General features: G+C 38.7%; 1 protein-coding gene across 1 annotated transcript in view; it reads right to left on the bottom strand.

Moving 5' to 3' along the window:
• Positions 1-19688, bottom strand: part of pgs1 (phosphatidylglycerophosphate synthase 1) — a 28869-nt gene that overhangs the window by 8025 nt on the left and 1156 nt on the right. Inside the window, exons 2-8 of the mRNA XM_015003058.2 lie at positions 13509-13719; positions 10527-10604; positions 8721-8820; positions 8461-8650; positions 5003-5181; positions 2231-2427; positions 1833-2124 (exon numbers count right to left, since the gene is read on the bottom strand). Coding sequence (XP_014858544.2) covers positions 1833-2124; positions 2231-2427; positions 5003-5181; positions 8461-8650; positions 8721-8820; positions 10527-10604; positions 13509-13719 — 1247 coding nt within the window. The remainder of the gene's footprint in view (positions 1-1832; positions 2125-2230; positions 2428-5002; positions 5182-8460; positions 8651-8720; positions 8821-10526; positions 10605-13508; positions 13720-19688) is intronic.

The following is a 19688-nucleotide window of genomic DNA, read 5'->3' as shown; positions in this document are numbered from 1 at the left end:
ACACTCTCCTGGTAGTGGAGACAGAAACAATAACGTTTTGAAAATAAACAACAGTCCGCCTCTTGAGCAGATCTCTGTTGGTAGCTTAGAGATTTCAGGCAAACTTCCACCGTGCAGGAAGAGCCAAACGTTGCAATAAAAAAATAATTCCTCAGTCGGGACTCCAACACAGGACCAAGAGAACCAACCGTTCTTTAAAAAAAAAAAGAAAGAAAATAAAAGTAAATAAATTTTACCTCACACAGGTACAGAAAGCAAAAAGTAAAGGAAAAAGCAAAGGACTTAGATAAAATGTACGACCAAAGATGGAAAACCTGGATGCATTTAATGCAATTTAAGGAATAAAATTGAGATCATGAAATGTTTGATTTTATTCTACTATACTTTAAGACTCAATGTGTAAAGAAAACCAGTGGAACAGCTAAAAAAAGCAAAAAAAGATAGAAGATTTAAAAGACTTTTCATGTTTTTATATTACCTCCCTAATGGAGGCCTTTTACTGGCTAAATATCTATTTATCTTATTTTATTATCCCTGTTTTATGACATGATACCAGTTAACTGGACCTCTAATTATCTTTGAGTTGTTAAGTTTACTTGGAAAATCTGCTTTAGTGAAATTAAAAGGACTAACTAATGATACTGAGAGCAATATCAGCAGGTCAGATTGCAATATTTGCTATCTGTGGGGAGGTGGCTGATAACACAAATTTCCTGGAGTTCTTAGACATTTGCAAGCTTCTCCAACACATAATCACCCTGATGTTTGCACACAGTTCACTCACAGCCATAAAGAGCGTTTCAACCATGGAGGGGAAGCTGCAGACACACAGAAAACGTTTCTCTGACCAGATGAGATCCAAACTTAATGCTTCAAGGAAAACCGACATGCTGAAATACTTCATCCCCATGGTGAAACACGGCAGTGGCATTATCATGATGTGGGGATGCTGTTTTTTTTTTTAGCAGGAACAGGGAAGATGGTTAAGATTTGATCCAAAGATGGATAGAGAGTAAAAGTGGAAGAAAAGATGTTACAGGCTAGAAAAGAGTCTAAAAATACAATTAGTTATGGGAGTATAGTCGTAATATTGGAAGAACAAAGACAATATTTTACCAAAAGAATGTTTCTAAATTACAAGAAAAAAGTCGTTTTGATGAAAAAAAGCTTCAAACGTTATCGAGACATGACGTTTGTACCTCTGTGTTGTTCTTTCTTCAAAATAGACTCAGTTGTTTAGTCAATTGTTTCAAAATCCTGCAGCTGAAAACAATTTGATGTTTATGTGTTTAAAGATGAAGTATCCTCTTATCTGGAAAACCGATACCAAAGTATAACTTCACCAGATGCTCAACATTCCTCATTAAAGTTTTTGTTATTTTCTGTGTTGGAGTTCTGATAAAATTATTATTACTTCATCCTCCTATGTTTTGACTTTATTCTGGTATCATTAACGTTTTATTCTCGCATTATTTCGACTTTATTGCAGTATGACTATTATCGTATTATTATGACTGTGCTATAGTAATAGTATGATATTTTTTCTTATATTTAAAAAATTTAAAAGTCTTAGCTAAAAAAGAAAAACTAATACTTCACACGCTTGTCAAACAAGATGGCTGACTGGGTCACTCTGAACTACAGAAGCCCCAAAAAAAAAATCCAGATTTTCCTAAAATTAAATCTTCAAAAACATAAAAACTCAATTAAACGATAAAAATCGTTCGGACCAAAGACTCTGCGAACGTCTCATCATCATGGATGCTCTCCATCCAATCTGATGGAGCTAAACACATTTCGAGGCATTAGATTGACCTTTGAACCTCACCGACCTTTAGCGTGGAACGTCCACTGCGGCCGGTGGTACTCGTGCAGATGGACCCTCTCCTGCTGGCCCAGCTGGCACACTCGGTTGTAAAACTGCCTGGCGATGTGGATGTAGGCTGCAGGAATCGCTCCGGCGACGCCTTTGGCCCCGAAGAACCCGTTGACCTCTGGGGAGGCGGTCAGGATGTGGTAGTTGGCTCCGGTCTCCAGCACCAGCCGCATGTAAGCCCGGGTCAGGTTGAAGTAACCCGATGTTAGAAACACAGTGGAGTCCGGCCCGGCGTCTGTCAGCAGCCGCTGGAGCGCCGGGGAGACGCAGAAGGAGAAGACGGACGACTTACAAACACAGCTGCTTTCATCTTCCAGCTGTGCAAACACACAAACCAGAAGAGAAGAGGCTCACCTGTGTGACCTGCTCGTCCATCCGGATGCCCAGAGGTTTCATCTGGACCAGGGGGAACACCCAGGTGTCCTCCTCTTCCTCGCTCCTGGCCTCTTCCTCCCGGGAGCGCCGCAGCTGCTGGTGCTGTCTCACGCGGGCCAAGCTCACGACCTCCATGATGCGCTTCCTCGCTGCTGCCGAGAAGTCCTCCCGGTTTCCTGGTCGCCATGGAGACACAGATTAATGTGAAGAGGGAGAAGGGGTCGGCTCGACCTCGGAGGTCGCGGTGTTCTGGTCAAGGATTTGTTACTTTTATGGCAGCGGTGGGTTGTGGGTAAAATATGGAGAGGAAATCTCCTACGAAAATGGAAACACCTCGCAAAAGTATTAACACCTCCTGAATTTTTTCACAGTTTGTGCCATAGAAAACATATTTTATTGGGGTTTTATGAGGCGGAACAACAAAAAGTGCAATTATGTTCAGCCCGTTTTATATCCGTACGTAAAACACACTGCGTCTTTGAAGCTCACTTAATTGGTAAGTAGAGTTCACTTGTTTGCATTTGAACGCTGAATAAAAAAAGCAGCTGTTTCCGGTCGGAGAGGCTTCTTAGCATCATGAAGACCGAGGAATGCAGGTTTCTGAGGAGGTTTATAGTCGGGTTAGCTTATAAAAGAAACTTTCCTAGCTTTGAACGTCTCTCAGAGGACTCTTCAACCCATCGTCTGAAAATGGGAAGAGTGCAGTTCAACTGAAAATGTTCCAAAACGTTTATGTCTACCTAGAATGAGAAGGTAGGGAACACAACTAAGGCTGGGCGATTTGGACTTGAAATCTCATCACGATATTCTGAGGCAATATTGTGACAATAAGAACTATTTATTACTTCTTCTTAAGGCAAATGTATGGCTCTGTGTGTCACACCAATTAGAGCCTCACAAACACAAATGCTGCTCTATTTGTAATCCGCTTCTTTAGGACACCAATCACAAAGAAGTTTGTTTTGTCTCACTAAAACGCACACAGTAAGTGCAACTAAGAATATTTTCAAAATGTATTGATGTTTATTGATTCACTTTTAATGAACAAACACTGAAAAAAAGTAGCATAGATAGCAATAAGGACAGTTTTAGGAGTTAACGTTAACTGGAATTAAGTGGAATTTATGGTGACACTATCATGATAAGATATGCATCACAATAAATGATACATGATAATTTCACCCAACCTGCAGAACCACCTGAGTGTGATGGGAAACCGTCATGCATCAGGCTGAACACGCCACCAGTGACACATGGCGGTGGCCGCATCATGTGGTGAGAGTCAGTGCTGGAGGTTCACCTTCCAGCAAGACAACAACACAGATGGAGATAAAACCGAACAGCTTAGATACATTTTGCAAAGAAAGGATCAGTTTTTTTTGCTTCCAGGTATGCAAAGTTGATTGAGACATTTATTTGTAGCGTCTACTATTATGAAGTTCTATCGTGTTTTGACTCATGGGGGGCTGAATACAAATGCATGCCACACTTTTCAGATGTTTTTTATTTGCAAACTATTTTTATGACTATGAATAATTTTCTTTCCACCTCATAATTATGTGCTGCTCTATCACACAGAGTCAGAATGAATCACATTACGGTTTGTGGTGACAAATTGTAATAAAGTCCAAGTGACTGTGAGGTGAAGCAAAAAGTTGTGCTAATATGCTAAAAATATAAGGCTTATTTACTTACATGTGGGCATTAAAATGACTGGAAGCTATAGTGTGAAGTCTTTTCAGTAAATGGTTTTTTTATATATATATTTACAGCTTCTTTTCTTTGCAAGAACTCAAACTCTTTGAATACTTCCCCATTTCATCTTTTTTCCCCCGGAAGTGTGGTTTTTGTTGTTTTTTTCACAGCAGCAACCACTTTTCATCAAAAATTACATCTTTTCTGGCTTACTTTTACTGTACTGGAGCTACATAATCATTCATGAGCTGTAAAATAATCTTTAGGGTTAAATAAAAATTAGAAAAACTTTAGAGACAAATTCTTTAATCATTTAAAATTGATCATATTGTGTAATTCTTCAGTTTCATTGTGCTATAGTCCTTGGGGGGGGGGGGGGAGAGAAATCAGTAAAAGTCAGCCCTCAAAGAAAACTCTGTTGATGGGAAAGCATAAAAGTGAAGCAGTTAGATGTGAGTCAGCTTATCATGTGTGCTACTCCTCCAAAAGGTGAGTGTGAAGGCGTGTTTGGTAATTTGGTTTGAATGAGTAATCTTCTGTCTCCAAGCTGTCTGCTGCCGCTGTGCATCAGGACCCGTCATTGTTTCTAATTCATTGCAAATCTTCCAAGTCATCCAGTACAAATGGCTCTGGTGTGTGCGTGTTTATATCAGTTCCCACTACTGTCCATATCTTCTTCCAGCAACACTGTGACATCACATCTCTATTCCTGGTGTCCATTTCTGCAGCCTAATCCTGCAGACATGATGTCATTCATCCTTTAAACTAACATCCTGGCAGGCTGTGCTCCAGTTACAGACACAAGCTATATGAATGTGTGTGTGCGTGTGTGTGTGTGAATAGAAATCTGACATTTTCACATCCGGCTGCGTGGCTAACAAACCGCAAGAGCTCTCTCTGTCCTCCTCGCTGACCAGCATTCTCCTCGCTTGTCTAAGCTTTCAAGCTCCATTAGCCAAACCCGTCAGCTGCCAGTGCCGAGCGCCGCGCCGCAGCCGAGCACCAAGTGTCACGCGTTGTCAAAACAGCGTGCGTCTGTGCGTGTCCGGTTTCTACCTTTGTAGGGGTGCACCATGCCGTCCTGCATGGTGACCGAGTTGTCCGGCTGCAGCTGCAGGGAGAAGTCCCCCACGGCCTCCACCAGGTCGGAGAAGAAGTCCGCCACCTCCCGGCAGTTCTCCAGGAGCACGTAGCGGTCCTGCCTGTTGGTGAAGTACGAGTCGCTCAGGTTGGCCCTGGAAAACAGCCGAGAGACGAGCAAGGTTCATAAAGTTCTGTCTTGCAGGATGTTTTGGTGTATTTACCTCATTTCATGCACAGTCAGAGCAAATAAACCAGGTATGGGTCGGTTCCCATTACCAAAACCACTGGTTCTACAAAACCTTTGCACTGTTTACGGTTTAATCGGGGTTTGTTTGCTTTTTCCAACAGTAAAATTCAAGCACAAAGTTGTTAAACTTTTCCAGCACCACAATTTGAAGATAAAAACAGTTTAAATTCACGATTCTATGAATTAATTTATAAGAATGTCAACATATCCAGCTAATCAGCTCATCATTTAACTCAGGTGTGTTAAAACAGAGTCGTATCTAGAAGCCGCAGGTCACCGGACTTCCAGGACTGGATTTGAACAGCAGGTTCTGCGGCTGCAAACCGAGACGCAAAACAAGAGTCTTCCTCCACCGTGCTTCAGCTTGCATGAGGCGTTTCTCCTGGTCGTGCCGAGCATCGTGATCAAAAGCTCAAATTGTATTGCATTGTTACAAAAGATAAAAGCAAGTTTGTATTTAAGGTATGCACACGTGTTTTTTTTTTTTTTGTTTGTTTTTTTTTTTTTTTTAGGTAGAGCTTTCCCGACAATCCTTCCAAACCAGCCCGACGAGTTCATTCCTTTGCCTAACTGTACTATCATAAGTTCAACATTAAGGCATCGCGTAGCTTTGCCTTTCTGCTGCTGGTGTGAGTGACAACCTGAAAGTTATTATCCACATTCCTGCACTTTATTTAGCCCTGGAAGATGCCAAGGGCTCATCCTTCCCAGAACAACAGCGTTGTTGACACATTAAGTCACAATTACTGCAGTTAGACCTTTAGGTGCATAAATAATCATGTCACGTGACATTTAATTTATTGCTAAACAAAGCAACAATATACATTTATTTGGCTTTGCATCAAATTGTTTGACTCTTCTGATTTTAATTTCAACTTGAAGTAAATGAAACAACTTGGAAACGTACATCTAATATCTGGGTCAGAGCGGCTTACATTTTATCGTAGAGGAAACAAACTCAATAAGACATGGAGTGTAAACTGTGACAGATAATTTCTCAACAATAAATAAATATCAGTTACAGTCACGAGTTTCGGTTAACAAAGTCATACGCTGTTCTGACTTTTTCCTCATCGTTTACTGTGAAAATAAATAAAAAGAAGGTGCTCTCTTATTAATTTCAACATTATAATATCCCAACATGCTAGTGGTAGAAACCTGCATTCCTTATTATATCTACGTTTAAAAAACATTAGTTAGTTCTTTATCATTTTTAGCAAAAGAGCCAAAGAGTCACTAGTGCCTCCAGAGCTGCAGATTGGAAACCCCCTAGTGTAGCCATAACGTACGGAAGCAAATTAGGTGAAAATGCAAAACAATTGATACAAGCTGCTAAGCACGGTGGTAGAAGGGTCATGATATGAGGTGATTTGTTGCTGTAGGATCTTCTCACATGATCAATGCACCCTCATTCTTAATGTATGTTAGGGTGAGTGCTGAACTGAATTGAAAAGTAAGTGATCCTTACTTTTGCTTTGTCAACATTACCGATGTATCAACTTTCAGACACTTTATTTAAAGTTCAAACCAAACTTTTTACTCTAAATATTATAGATATTTCTGTCATGCTTTGGATTGTTATGCAAACGCTCAAAACGTCTAATAAAAGCCCAAGATTGGACAAAAAAAGAGGCAGAAAAAAACAGAAGTTGATGTTTTCTAATGAAAAAACTAAACTAGTTGAGGTACGAATAACCTCTGATAAGTGCTGCTTCAGGAGCATGAAGTGTCGTTGAACCAGCAGATGTCTTGAAACAATTTTTTTAATATCAGTAACTGAAAATGATTTGTTGACTCAAGTTTAACCTGCAGTTTCGAGTAACCTATTGTTATTCCAGGAAGGAAATGAACCAAAGCCAAGACAGATTGCGCCCGATGTCTTAAGTGCTTAAATGTTTCGCTTTGGAGCCCGCTCAGCGTTCTCAATTTTCAGGCGAAACCAAAATGTAACAATAATATTTTCAAACAATGAGATTAATTGATCCCGGTGGGAAGCCTCGATGTGAATTTAAAACTGACGAGACCACGCTTCAGAGCAGAGGAGTTCACGAGACGGAAGGACGTCTAGCAATCACGCAGATAAGCTGCTGCTGTTCGACACTAATGACAAGCGTTCGAGGCGGACGCATCCTGCTCTTCAGAAAGCACTGCAGGGAAAACTTCCTTCTCTAGCATGATGTATGGGTTTGTCTGTTTTGATCTGAAATGGAGTGAAAACCACAACACCACCGCGGTCCCCAGCTTTAGAGCACACCCATGATTTACATTTTCTCTGCAGATGACAGAACGTGCCCTGAAAACATTTCCAAGCAGTGGAAACACCTGCTCTGTGCTCTGAGTAAATATGCACAATGATCATTCCTCAGTTTGATTTGCAATAACTTAGCGGCAGGAAATCTAAAAATACTGGAAGTTTGAAACAAGTATATTACAATCTGCTTTCCATTTGTTTTCAAAGCAGATATTTAATTAAGACTCTACCATATGTGGACAATGACGTACCATTTGTAATCTCTCATCTATTTATTGTCTTAAACAGAAGTTAGATTATTTTTTTAAACATTTTTTTAATGCTCAATGAATGTTTGGCTGCTCAGTGGCGACACATCCAAAGGACAGTGTGAGGACACTTTTACCAAAGATCCTTTGTGCAGGAAAAGTTTGAAAACTTTTGATTATTGAGGAAATATTTCAGGAACAAAAAGTTTCTAAGGTTAGAAAAAGAAATTGAGTAACCAAACTCCAAAAGTTTCTTCAGTATAAAAATCAGTTGCGACTTGATGGGTTTTTTTTTCCCTGTGTCTGAGCCAAGTGAAGATTGAAGTGCCAGTCTTTTTTTTTACAGCCAAATAACATGTCACTGTCAGAAAAATAACTGTAGATGAATATAGACAGCGTCAAACCTTCACAAACTGATTATATGTAAAAATGTGAGACTTTTAGCTTCTTCCATTCACTGCTGCAATACTGTATGCTCTGTATGCTCAATAATTTGAAGTATTCTGGTGTTTTTAGTCAATCAGAGAAATGGGAGTCTAACCATTAGGTCTACCAAAAATCTGCCCAAAGTTTAATTTAAGAGATTTAAATCCTCACTTTCTGATCTCACACAGAAGCTGGAGACGTTTGCATTTTCGAGGCCCTTGTCCAGCTTTCCAATCCCCTTGGATTAAACTCTACGTACCCGCTGATGATGACGCTGTCGTCAAACAGATAAACTTTGATGTGCTGGACTCCAATGGTCTCGTTGAAGCGCTGCGGCACCAGGAGTCGCAGCAGGCCTCTCAGGTCCGGAGTGTGGTATAAAGATACTCGCATCTGAGAGGTGAAGCGCTGCAGCAGAGGCAGCAGCATGGTCCGGGAGTTAATCTGACCTGCGCATGAAACACGGTGAGCACAGAGATCTGGGCCAAACAACAGCGTAGAGGTCTGACGGAGACCGACCTCTGGATCCGCGAGTGTAGTCCAGTAGCACGGAGACTTTGAGGTCAGGAGAGCGACGGTTTTCTTTTGCATGTTGGAGCGCTTCCTCCATGCAGTCCACCTTAATGGGAGATAGATATGGAACATGTTTTTTAATAACGAAGCTAAAATGATGTGTAATTTATATAAACATAAATTTAAAAAAAACTCACTGTGGATTGGCAGTCAAAACATTTGGTTGAGCAACAAAAAACCCACAGCATGTTTGTCTGTTTCAAACATGCAAAATGACTTAAGATCGAATTGTTCACCAGTGTCCAAGTTTATCATTTTTTATTTAATACCTCAAATTTAACAAACAAGCTTTACGTAAGACAGCCATTTAAAATATTTTATTATTCAGTTAAAAGCAAAGGACACTAAAGTTATGAAATTTGCATCCCTGGTACCAGAAGCAAAAATAGACATAAATAAATCTGGAAGAAATTTCCAGAAAACTGCAAAGATGTCGAAACACAGAGCTCCTTTAAATCAAGGCTAAAAACCCACCTGTTTAGCGCAGCCTTGATTAGCAGTACGTGGAATATTTATTAATGTATTTGATGTATATTTATTTGATGATTTTGATGATGACAAAATGTAATGGTCATTGCTTATTTCATAACTGGTTACTGTATTATGCTTTGCTGCTGAAAAGAGCTTTACAAATAAACATCACTTAAGCTCGATTACGTCTTATTCCAAAAAGCATAAACTCAAAATTGTTGAGTCTAATGTAGTTAGTTCAGTAAGAGACAATTATTGTTAGTAGTAGTAATAAATTCTTGACTTCTTATACATCATCTAAACAGAGCAAAGACCAGAAAAATAAACTCTTTTATAATTATTATTTTGAAAACTTAAAATGGCTGCTTTTTTCTTCTTCTCTGATTACTGCCTGGGCTAAAAGAAAAACTTCCTGGTTTTTCTTTTAGCCTGCATGTGCAACAAATGAAAACAAATTACTCTCCACGTCTCATGTCAAGTGTCTTAAAAAAACTCTACATTTTGTTTCGGTAAGATAAGCACGCCTTGCTTTCAATTATCGGATTACTGACATCTCTGGCCCCGCCGCTAAAGTAAATACACAGTTCAGGTGTGACTGTCAGGATCTGTTGTGTTCCTGAGTCCAGGTTTTACACTAAAACAACACCTGCAGTTTGCATTCTTCAGTCCTAACCACAGACTGGGCCTGAACCCTCACACTGGATTGAATTAAGTTTGTTTCATCCATTTTTAAAGCAAAACCCCAGACTTTAAAAAGCAGGGAGAAAAAAATGATACAGCCTCACTGCACCTTTCTGACTCACATTTCTAGTAATCCATCATCCTGTGGAGCTACAGAGTTTAGCAGCTGATCTCAGTGCTTTTAGCTGTGATTGAGCATTTTGGCCTCCGTCTACGTCTCCATTACTGGTCATTAAAAAAACCCCTAAAAACACGAAAAAACAGCTGAATTTGAGCACCGGTCCAGACTGTGGTTTGCTTTGGTTTCACGTTGTTATGCTAGGCTTTCCAAGCATGAAAAACAGCAAGCCCTCACACGCCAGCGCTGCTCTCCCATACCCATAAACCCTTGCATTTTGGGGTCATTCCTTGTAGTTTTGGCCTGAACTTCGCTTTTCAATCTGAAGAAAACACACTGCGGTATTCTTGGAGGAGAAGTCTGACTCATATTTTCTGGCAACTCTGACCAGTCATTTGGCTCACTCTCCTGCTGTTACAGCTTTGTTCTCACCTGCCCCGAACGAAAGAAGCATATTTAAGAAACAAAACGCTCTTCCTCACCAGTTCCTGCTCCAGCTGCCCTGTTCCCAGATACAAGGACGCCATCACCACCCGCCTTTGTGCGCTTCTGATGCCAGCCTTAACGGAAAGGAGACAGAAAGTATTAAGTGAACAAGGATGTGTCATAAGCAGAGTTTAAGATTCTGGAAAATGTCAACAGGAGAAAATCTATTCCAACAGAAGTTGATAAATAGAATCATTTATTTAACAAATCTCTCATTCCACATGAATAAACATTTTGGCAGTTATGTAGCTCCTTATATCTGGACTTAAAAAAGGATTCCTATCTATGGCTTGTGCTGTTTTCACTACATATGTAGGTTCAATTCCTAGAAGACAAATCTTACAGTACAATATATATATATATATATATATATATATATATATATATATATATATATATAATATAAAAATATATGCTTCTTATTCTGGAATAATATTTGCTTACATAACCACTGCTAAGACAGTAAAACCCTTTAAGTGTTGATAATGACCCAATGAGTTTTTATTATTGTATTTTATTATTGTGTCTTTATGGAATGATTTTACTACTTTGTTGGTTCTGTTTACTACAAATGATCGTATGCATTGTGTTTGTATTGCTTAATGATGTATTATTTTATTGCTCCTTTTATTGCTTGGTTTTGCTGAATCATTGTATATCATCACTGAACAAATGCCATAGCAGAAACACAATAAACTTGCAAAACATAAAACAAGATTAAGTTTAATGTTTTTATTTGTTTATTTTTGTGCTGTTAATGTGCAAACAGGGTAACATTTTGACTCTTTTGACTTCATAGTTTGCCATACGGAAAGCAGTAAAAGAAGTGATAAGGTTGGTTGTGCAGAGCAATGTTTTAAACAAACTGGACCCTAACATGCATCCATTTAATTATTCCAAGTTTTTGGTTTGCTGAAAATACTAAAAACTATTGGCTGCAAAAACAAGGTGAGTGAACTGAAGAATTATCAAGACAAAGACAGTCTGGCTGTCATAAAATAGCACCAGAGGATCGAGTATTTTAAATCAACACCATGTTCTGGTATAAAATGTAAAATATAAACTGTTTTCATGAATAAAAATCTAAAAATCCAAGTATGTATAAGGTTTGTTCAGAACTGAAAATCAGGGGCCCTTTGCAGCTGCAAGGAAATGACCGGATTTAGCAGAAAAAAACAGAGCTAAAAATAAAAACTGAATGTTGCACTGACATTTTATGAACGTCACTGAAAAAAAAAAAAAAAAAGAAGAAAAGAAACGGCTCCAAATGAATCATCACGATACTTTGGCAGGTTCTCAATATTGAACAAAGGCCTGTGTCAAAAGAAAGTTGTGCAAATCCTAGAATTAAAGTATCTGCAATATCATCTTTAAGATAAATAATTCAAATATCTAAATGACTTCATTCTATAAACTACATTGTTTTCATTGCACGTATGTTGCTGGTATTGATGGATGCTGTTGCTTTTGTTTGTTTTAAAACCTTTGACCACAGGAATTTTTCTGACTTAAAAAAAAAAACAAGCTGGTGACGCTTTGCAAAAGCGCAATTTGGAAATCGTGCCAAAAGGTGCCATAAATATGTCCAACTACGCATCAGTCACATGAAACCCACCTATTATTAAATTATTTGTGGGAGTGGCTGTACAGTAAACTACACTCACCCGCATTACTGGTAGGAGTGTAATTTTGGTAAAAGGAAAGGCGTTTCATAACCCTTACCATTTGAATTTTAGCACAGCTCATTTGTCAGTTGAAACATGTCAAGGTTCTGTAATCATAATACTCACCGGAAAAAAAACATTGCATCACACCTTTAAATTAAAATTATCCAGATAAATAATGTCAATGTTTCTCATAAACTGGATGAGATAAAAACTGAGATGTGAAGATCAACTATAAAAACACTTAGATCTGTGCTATCTTCTGCATGATTGCACATGCACCGTTTTGTATTTTTCTTGCTAGACTCTCCAAGCAAATTGTGATAAACATATGCAAGTACAGCAATCGAGCCCAGCAGCTGCGAGAAGTTGGCAACCATTTTCGTGGCAGGTGCTCAGTTGTACTCCAAATTAGTGGTTCTCAGACTTTTCAAAACCAAATCCTAATTTAGATTACGAAAACAAAAGATTCCACGCACAGCCCTCATAATGACTGGAAAAAATGTATTTAATTTTAGTTCAGTCTTTATATAGTCAGAAACAGAAGTAGGAAAAATTATATCTGCAAAATTAAGTTGTGCCTCCCAGAAAAGTCTAAGAATTTCTAAAAGCTCAAGATTTTATATTTCTACTGATTACATAAAAGTAAAGTTTGTGGACTTCCTGTCCGCAGCCAGCACTATTGATAAGGACTTTAACAGGATGAGTTACAGCATTTAATTTAATAAAGTATTATTTATATATATATATATATATATATATATATATATATATATTTTTTTTTTTTTTTTTTTTTTTTTTTTTTTTTTTTTTATTGCCTGGGTTGTTTCTGCATGGTTTCTATAAAATCTGCATGCATTAATGGGTTCTCCCAGCTCAAACAAATGACTGTTAGCGTATTGCTATCTCTAAACTGGTATGAGTGTATGCCTGTGTGGTTGTTTGTCTTGTGTTGCCCTGTGATGAACTGGTCATCTCTTCAGTTGTACCTACGCTTCTCACCCAGTGACCCCAGCAGTTCTTTCTTTGCATTCTTATTAAACTATTGTGGATTTCAGAAACCTTTTAGCACATTTTAAACATCCTCATATCAGGGCATCAGCCTTGAATGGATCTGCCACAGCATCAGAATGTTTACATTTTCTCGTTTTGTTTTTCTTGGGACAGATAAAGGATTTCAAAGTGTTGAAATTAAACAGATAACTAACAGCACTGACCTTGTTGATTTCTTAAATAGTTCTGACTTTCAAAGCCGTCTTAAAATGTGTCGTCATTAATCAAAGGCGACAGCAGACGTGAACGAACGACACGAACCTTCATCGCCTGGTAAAATTGGTCTGGTGACATCAGGATTTGGATGTGGGCTCCCGGCACCCGGAAGGCGGGTATTTGCTCCGCCATCCATCGGAAGTGGCTGCAGAGGCCGTCTGAACCCTGAGCTCCGGCTGACCCGGTGGGCCTGGAAATGTGGCGTGGCGCTGGCTCGGCTGGAGCAAGCAGTGGAGCCAGCAGCAACATGGCTGACCTACGGAAAATAAGCACACAGAAGTGCAAGGATTTTGAATTGTTTTAATAATTTATGGCAACTCCTTTATGCGCATTGCTCTTTTCCATCGTCTCATCAGGTCGAAGCAACAAAATTAACTCCCAGCGGGCCAAGACAGAAATGGCACTGTCTCACAGATGTCAGCCTGTCAAAAAACAGACAGCCAGTAGCCTAAAATTGGTTCTATTTAGTTGATAGGATGCTAGGCAGTCAGCTGCACAAACAGACAAGGATAGAAACCAAACTTATTATTTTATTGAACAATTTTTAATGAGGAAAGATACGCCGCGGCTGATGTTTAGCAGCTGTCAATCATAATCACTGTCAGCCCTCAGAATGATCGCGGATTTGCAGCTTTTTACAAGATAAATAGATTTGCGTTCATATACTTTATAAGTAAGTATAATTAGAAAGATGTCAAATATTGCTTTATAGAGAAGCTACGCGTCTAACCATTAGTAACCATGGAGACAATGCTGCGTCGTCAGTATGTATCGGAAAAAAATGGTTGGCATCTCGTCTTTTGTACGTTTTTGTGTCACTCCGGTGAGGGAAACGCTGCTTACGACACAGTGATATAAATCATGTGGTAGCACTTTATTTGAAGGGGTGTGCACAAGACTGACATGACACTTTCATAAACATGACATAACACCTGTTATGAACATGAAGAAGTCTTTATGAATGTTTGACAGTTGTCATGAAGTGTCATTCAGTAAATAATGACACTTTTAATGCAAAGTTGCTCTAAAAGTTGCATTGAAAGTCCATTAAAAATGCCAACTTTGCATTAAATTATCATAATTTACAAAATCATGCAAAGTCGCTCTGTTCAATACTCCCGCGCCTCATTTCCGACGTCCATCATGGCGCCCAGAGTGATTTAGTGACAAAGAGTCAGTATAGCCTTAGTTACTGTGCAACACTGATTCAAAGCTTAAAATACACTCATTATCCTCTTCATTTAATCACAGGTTTGAGAGCCCAGTTCAAAGAAGGACTAAGAGAAAATATATCGATGTGGAAAACAGACTTGTAACACTTTCTCCATACATCCAGCTTTTCACCAGCGAGTGTTAAACTGGGAGAGGAGTGTATACCTCTCTCACTGGTTCCTTTGTGGTATACATGCATTTCTGCTTGGCATTTGCAACTAAAACCTACTCAGGACAAACACATTTTAAACTGCAGAGGGGCAGAGAGACTTTCCAAACTCATAAAACAAAACAACAACAACAAAAAAAACTACTTCCTCATGTCAGCCTACAATGCACTGAATTATCTTGACTTTACAGCAGTGGAAAAGTTATTAAATGAGAATACACCCAGCTCATAGACGGGCTTATGTCACTGAGGCAGAAGATGTCGAGCCTTCTTTCAGTAAGTTGTAAAGATAAGGCAGTGTGATGAGGGAGATAAGAAGCTCACTTTGAACTCTGCCATCACTAACATAGAAAATATAGTCATTAACGTAAAGTTGCCTTCGGGATCTTTTTCTGAATAAACGTCACGTCTCACAGAATGACAGTAAATTCCATTTACGCTGATGGCCTCAACCGTAAATGGAATTTACGCTGGAGGCATTCAGCCTAAGGCGATTTTCAGCCTTAGGTGGTGAATTCAGGAAATAAAGCGAGCCATTTATCCCGGTATGTCGCTGTGCCACATTTCTGCTGATAAAAAGCATGGGAGTTAAAAACGGCTCTCATTGTCAGAGAGCTGAGATAACCAGGGCTGACCTGGTTATCTCAGGTGATCTGACATCGTTGAAGGATCTACATCCTAGTTCTGTTCAACAGATGTCATTGAATCCATTCAGCCAACTGGAAAGGCTGCTTTTATTTTTGGTTAGTTATATCTATGGAGTCATTCAAGGAATTAACAACAAAAAGAAGAAAAAAGACCCTAGAGATAAGATTTCTCACTTCGATTCTTCGTTTATTACATGTAATCAGATCTTTCACAGGGGACGGTTATTGTTATTGAATAAAAGAACAACAGTTAGAGAAAGAAATGGGAGGAAATGAGCGGAAAATGTGAGGGAAAACACCTAATACAAAACTAGTTTTGTTTTCTATCAAAAAAGAAATATGACATTATTCTTCAAAAACACGTGACAAGCGCAATACCCGAAGGCCAAATACAGCCCAACGTAGCTTTTTATGTAGGCAGAGACATAAATAGAACCTTCAAGATAACAGATATGTGCTTAGGTATTAATTATTCATCTATATGTTGCCGAATTACATCAATCATTTGGCAACGATCGCGGAAATATTTGCATCAACAGATGTCCACTTTTTTTGCACTTATGCATAATTTTGAGTTTATTGCAATCTTTTTGTAAAAATTCTCAAAACCATTGGGTTTAAGTGACAGGTACCTCCCACCTGCAGGTGCAAGTATTTCTTACTTCTACTACACGGCTTCTTAAGCCTTACTTGATGTCACGTTATAGTTCGTGATCGACATGGCGAGTAACAAAAACTTCACATTTACCATCATATATAAGACCTGATATGTTTATAAATCAACACCACATAATTAGTGATTTTGACTGCAAAGAAAAATTATAAAAACAATTGCAATATCTCGAAGGAATGCATCAGTGTGAAAACATGTAGAATACTATTTAATCTTAAGTACTTTTTGAATGCAGAGACAACAGTTTATTAATATTTTAACAGTTCATTAGTGGGTTTTATTTATGTACTCTTGCACAACCAGAAGGGAGTTCTTCATTTTGCTAAATTTAATGTTATTTTTAGCATTTGAGCTGCTCATCACTAATCAGAGCTGATCAGAGGGAAAATACAAATCACTAACCAACTGACTGGTGCGTCTTCAATTTGCTGTCAGAACAGACTTACATCAACTTGTTGTAACCACACCCTACGATCCCACAGTTTTATGCTGTTTAAAAACAAAAGAAGCTTTGATCTTGTACTTCTGTGCAAAGGCATTAAAGATACGAGGAAATGATGCAGAACTTCAACAATGAAACAAAGAAAAGGCAACTGGCGATTGTGACAGCAAACCCAACTGCTTCCTTTTGGGAAACTTGAGCATGATCAATGAGGCGAACGGCACAAAAATGTTGAACAGTTGGAACAAGTTGTCTGAATCACCAGCAGTCGTCAAAGCTTGTCAGTCATTCCAAGCATTTTTAGGTGAGAACTGAGACGTCCTGCTGCCTTGTGATGTGTTGGGGCAGAGCGCGGTGAGGAAGTACTTGACCCTTTATAGATTTTTTTCTGTTTCCTTTTTGTGAATCATCACAGATTTCAAAGTCAGATACATTCCCATGATGGAGACGAGCTTTCCTATATGTTTCACTTTTGTTCTCGTCAGTTCATAGAATATTTCCCTAAACGTTAAATCTTTTCTTTAAGGATTTAATGACTTGAGACTTTTTTTTCCCAATCTTTTTCTTACTGTTGAATCATAAACGCTGACCTTAAATGAGGGAAGTGAGGTTTTTATGTGACCTCCTGGATGAGTCGTTAATGCACTTTTGGATTGATTTTGTCAGGTCAGCCACTCCTGAGGAAGTTCACCACCGCTTCCAGTTTTCTCCACTTGTTGATACTGGCTCTCAATGCGGCTCACTGGAATCCCAACTCTTGTAACCCCGTCCAGATGAATATATGTCAATGACTTTCCTTCTTCTCATTTGCTGTTTTCCTTTGAGTATGATGTGTTGCTTTTTACAATAGTCTACTTCATTCAGACAAACAGGTTCAATGAAATTAATTTCTTGACTCAGGCTTTAATGAGGCACAAGTGTGTCTCGTGACACTGAACTCAGTTTTCCAAAGCAAAAATCACCATAAATCCATTAACCAACAGTGGAAAGAATTATATTTTCACAATGGTCCAAGTCCATTTGGTCAGTTTTCCCTCGTCTTAATAAAATAACTATTCATTTAAAAACTACATTTGGTTTTAACTGAGTCTGATATTAAAATTTATTTAATGATCAGAAGCATTTAGGAGTGAAGAAATCTGAAACGAGGCAAACATTTTCACTGCACCAAGTTTTATCTCTTTGTTCTTTGGCACAGCCTCAACATGCTCAGACAGATAAGAGAGGCACAATGGACATTCCTGTCCTTAACCTCTAAAGATATAAGACATGCTCTAATCATGGCTGAGGCCTATATATTTCCTAATCTTATCCCTCGGTTTTATTTTAGTGATTTAGTGAAGAAATAGGAAAAAAAATAAGGCTCAAGTCCAAGATGTCCTTGGTACAGAGAGAAACAACTAAACCAAGGGAACTACCGGGCATCCCAAATCAGTTCTCACCGTCTCCTGATTGGTTACAAAGCCAGAGAAAATACAGACATCGTGTGAGATTTGTGTGGCAGTCAGTGTCTTTGCAATGTTTCTATTCCCCAGAGTTTGCATGACTGCTGTCTGAATCATGAAATAAAACATATTTTGTCTTCATACTGAGCCTTTTGTTTCTTGGACTGGAAATGTTTGTCATCATTTACTCACAGTCTCAAATGCACAAGGCAAACATCTCTTTAAGATCCCAGAATGAAGCCATTTTTAAACTGACTACAGTTATTTATGATAGCCGTCCACATTTTTTAAACTTCTGCTTTTGCCAAGGTTCTCGTTTATAGAGGTGAGCATAAAACAAAGCGTTTCCAAACTAAAAAAATAAAACGTAGTGGTTTTCTAGGCAGCTTTTCTGACTGATTGATAAGTATAAACAGGGTTAAGGTTGCAAGAGCTGGACCAATTATCCAAATACAGCAAGTCTTTCAGGCTAGCCTTTATGATTCACTTTTAAAACTGGACAAAACGGACGGTTCTTCACAAAAAAAAAAAAAAGATGTCAAGATCACAAAATGTTCAGTCATGCTGTTCCTGAGGTGTAAAGTCCTTCAAATGCGATGCCAGAGAAAATACTAGAGACCAGATATTTCTTCAGCTGGTTGGATAGAGTAGTGGGCTTTTACTCCTGGACTTCATGTAGCTGCACACTGCTGGTCAGGTGACTGAAACACTGGACTCACAAGAAAGAACAATACGACTGTTGGGAAATATTTCTGGTCACACAAGAAATGACAAAGTCATGGAGAGCCACCCATGACGCTTATTAAGCAACATCTTTTCAACCATTTTTACTTATGGAATAAGACATGTGCCAATTTCAACACTGATCATACAATTTCCTACAATTTAAAGTTCCTTGAATGAGATTTTTGAGTTTTCTTCCACTGCTGTGAACTTCTGGTCAGCTGGCTGAAAGAATGCTTCTACTTTTCCCTCATTAATAAGAATGACAAATTCTTATTTTTACAAATTTCTCAGGTTTTAAACTGTGAGAACCAAGCATCACCATTGTGAGAGGACTTCAACCCTGCTCTTTCTGTCCCAGCGAAGGATATCTAGCGAAGAACTCCTGTGACCCTGAAGGCGGGGTGTGGGCTGCCATTTTGGCCGCTGGTTCAGATTTCCATTTTTGTAACTTTCCACATCCAGTACGATATTCACTCACCAAACAAGACGAGCTTGAAAGAGCTCAAGGGGAGGGTAAAGGCAACTGGATATAATTAATTAGAGGGAATCTGCATTGCAAAATGCTGAAAAGTAACACTGTTAAGGTCAAGATGTAGGTCAAGTTGTAAAAAAGAAAAGCACTTGTGTTTGATTCTTCTTTTGCTTCCAATTGTTGAATACAGGCAGGTTTTTCTCCGCTGCAGCATCTGCTGAGTAGAATGAGGACTGCAGTGTTTGCCGTTTGCCTGAAATGTATATTTATATATGTTATAAACACAGTTCGTTATGATTATTAGAACCTTTTTTCTTATTTTAAAACTAGTTGATAAGCTATAAGTGGCACATATGTAAAGGAGCTGATTGCATGTTAGCAGGTCTGTAAGTAATAACTCGAGTAATTATCAAACTAACCTCAGTTTGTTACACTGCTA

The sequence above is a fragment of the Poecilia mexicana genome, unplaced genomic scaffold (assembly GCF_051168715.1).
Source record: "Poecilia mexicana isolate PSO_F unplaced genomic scaffold, ASM5116871v1 scaffold_19, whole genome shotgun sequence".
NCBI lineage: Eukaryota > Metazoa > Chordata > Actinopteri > Cyprinodontiformes > Poeciliidae > Poecilia > Poecilia mexicana.
The sequence above is the reverse complement of the archived record's forward strand: the minus strand, read 5'-3'. Positions and strand labels throughout refer to the sequence as shown.